General features: G+C 41.8%; 1 protein-coding gene across 1 annotated transcript; it reads left to right on the top strand.

Annotated features, from left to right (window-relative positions):
* Positions 1-313: 313 nt before the first annotated feature.
* On the top strand, positions 314-2610 carry LOC117212974 (transcription factor Sox-21-A-like). The gene has a single exon (XM_033458146.1). The coding sequence runs from the start codon at positions 329-331 to the stop codon at positions 1265-1267; it is 939 nt and encodes a 312-aa protein (XP_033314037.1). The 5' UTR covers positions 314-328; the 3' UTR covers positions 1268-2610.
* The last annotated feature ends 581 nt before the right edge of the window (positions 2611-3191 follow it).

The raw sequence follows: 3191 nt of genomic DNA, 5'->3' as shown, positions 1-3191 counted from the left end.
GGTCACAAACCGGTCGCTCGTCAGTCGACGTTCAGTCGACATTGGCAGTCGAGACGCGCACGTTCAACTGTTTAGTTCGTTTACCTACGCCTAGGAGGTTTGTCCTTTCCGTTCTTCGTGTATTTCTTTTCTTCTTGCCAGTTGTATACAGTGTCTTCAAACTTACGAGAAACAACAGAAAATTCCGTTAGTGGTTTGGTGTGTAAACAAAGACCGTCAGTGAGTTTGATGAATATCGCAACTGTGTGAAGTTAAAGAGACATTCGAAAGGTTCGATTCGAGTTGGCAACACATCCATCTATTACATTTATAATAACGGCGGTTGACTATGATAAGCTCTCACCAACAGCATCCCAGCTATGGGTTCCTCCCCGGCATGGACCTCCATTCCATCCATCGTGTGAGCCAGGATATGAACCAGCAGACACCAACCCTGCAGGAGCAACATATCAAGAGGCCTATGAACGCGTTTATGGTATGGTCTCGGATTCAAAGAAAAAAGATCGCATTAGATAACCCTAAGATGCATAATTCAGAAATATCTAAACGACTTGGTGCGGAATGGAAGCTTCTCTCTGATACGGAAAAACGACCCTTCATCGACGAGGCAAAACGCCTGCGTGCCGTGCATATGAAGCAACATCCGGACTACAAATACCGTCCACGAAGAAAACCAAAGATTCCAGTAGCCATCGGTAATGGTAAAGCAGTGTCAATAAATTCAGGTGCTTTCGCCAATTTTCCGCTACCTCCATACTTTGCTGCACCTGCCACATCAGTCTCTCATCACCATCCACATCCTCTCGATTATCCGCCCTTGCCGCCCTACTTTGGGTCGGCCTTCGACCCCGTCCACTTGAGCAAGCTGGTAGCTGGTAGTGGGACAGGATCACCATCGACGAACGCGGCAGCAGATGCGGCCAACAATAACGCAGCTTCTGCGGCAGCAGTAGTCAGTAGCTTCTACACGGGATTCTATTCCACACCTACGTCAGGAGCTAAGCCGTATCCGACGACGGCGTCTCATCTGGGACCACTATTTCCAACTGGGCACCACAGCGTATCTGCGTCTACGCCTCACCCACCTTTAATGTTCCAATCTTCGGCGGCAACTGATCCTGGAAGCATTGCAACAACAACCAGCAGTCCTGGAAGTAGTCCGGGATCTACTCCTATACCATCGTCCCATCAGCATGCCCCTACATCGGTTACACCTACCACGTTGGATATGGAACAACTACGTCGACCAGTCCCCGTGATATATTAAACCCATCGATTTAAACAAAAAGGAAGATTAGAAGGGACGGAAAACTTGCATACATTCCAGGAGCAAGAAGATATTAACGAATGAAAATGAATAAAAATTGGAAAGACAAAAAAAAAAGCAGAAAAACAGATGAAACACAAAATTTGAGATTCGTTCGCGATCAATTATGATGTAACTCTAGCAGAATAGGTAGGATCGTGCAAATTTAGTTTTTCAAAATCGTATATCGTGATCACATTCAGTTCATATCATATTTCTGATCTCCCGCGCGGAAACACGGCGTAATATACTTATATCGGCAGCGCTCGAGAGCTGAAACACGAGATACATACGAGAAACATCGATGAACTGAACACACACAAGGGGACACAACCGTGGGAATCTTTTTACCGATTACGAATTAGTTTACTGATCGTAGGTGGAAGGGGGAACGGAGGCGTGATTTTCAAGGTCGATCGATTCGGGGGTCGGGAAAGGCTTGTTGGCAACCACGCGGATAATTGAATTAGCATATTAATGCGATGGAACAAAAGAGCCGTTTAGGCTCGGGATTCGTTTTACTTTATTGAATGTGCTTCATTGTATACTCAAATTTTACATGAATAGACGGTGTCCTCTCGTAAGATGAACTGTATTGTTTTCAAATAATGTTTTTTAATTGCAGATATGCCTTTTACGGTCATCAATACCAAAAGAGATCTTGACCTGTGTGAATGATATCGAGAAAATGCTTTCGAACACCCGCGGCGCGGCGCTCTTGAAATCACTTCTGGCGTACCACCTTTCTCCGAGCTCTAGGCCTTACGATCTATTGTTCTACTCCTTTGATTTCGAACAGGCACCGACTTATCTACGTCGATGGAAATGGCTTGGTCCGTCCACGCTTTACGCCCCACTACTCGTTCTTGACTCTCGAGCGTTACCATATATCGTTTTAATATATCGTTTCTACGATTGTAAATAGCCCGTAAAATACACGAATCGCGTAGGTTAAGTGTACGAGCCGTTTTCGCTTATGGTTTTTAGAAATTAGATATTTTGTAAAACAGCGCGTCCTGTGTATCCGTCAGATCTTATTTTGCTCAATAACTACTCATTCGCATTCGGCTAAGCAAGTAGACAGATTGAAACTTTTTACTCAAAATTCCAAAAAACTCTTCTGTATAAACGTGTACAAGTAAGAACTGTATGAAAAAAACAGGTAATGACTAACGTAGAGCGAGATCTACGGACAGCGGGCTCGTTTTAAGCAAACGATCGTATCATCTACCTTGAAGACCTAAAACGACGAATTCGTGAAAAGCAAACGATATTCCTATTCTGTTATGGGGTTTAACTTATATTAGTTAATATTAGAAGAATTATATATTATGTTATATTATATATTTACCATTACCCCCGGAAATGGTGTTTCCAACGACAAACGAGGAAAAATTCTTGGATTTTATGTATTCTTATTGTGCTATTAGCATATATAATCATATCTGGACGATAATTACTTTTAACGAATTAATCAAACAATTTTTTCGTAAAAGTACGTACAGGTACGACAGTAAGGATATGTATTGTCTTCGAGTCGTTTCTTGTTAGTTGTTCGCAGCATCATTTTATTAGATTCATCTTGAAAGCATTTTGACTATGGTCCAAATGTAGATGGACCAATCGTTAACTGTGATTTTATTGAGAGTTTTCACGTATACTTGTATTTCTAACGGGTACTTATGACAAATCCACGCGTATGTGTTTTTTCGTAGTTTTAAGTAGTTGATATTTGTGTACCACTTGTTCTGACTAAAGCACGCACACGCAAGATATTGTTGTATCGTAATTAAAGTTATTTAAAGGGGGGAAATGAGAGAGATTGTGTCTGAAAAATACATTCGTGTATTATAATAAATTTTTATCCCTTAATCTTTATCTTCAT

This window comes from Bombus bifarius, unplaced genomic scaffold (assembly GCF_011952205.1).
Source record: "Bombus bifarius isolate JDL3187 unplaced genomic scaffold, Bbif_JDL3187 scf7180000008422, whole genome shotgun sequence".
Taxonomy (NCBI): Eukaryota; Metazoa; Arthropoda; class Insecta; order Hymenoptera; family Apidae; genus Bombus; species Bombus bifarius.
This window is presented reverse-complemented; position numbering and strand designations above follow the sequence as displayed.

What these genes read in the sequence shown, in the direction of transcription:
- LOC117212974 (XM_033458146.1), top strand. Translation starts at nt 329, where the DNA reads ATGATAAGCTCTCACCAACAGCATCCCAGCTATGGGTTCCTCCCCGGC.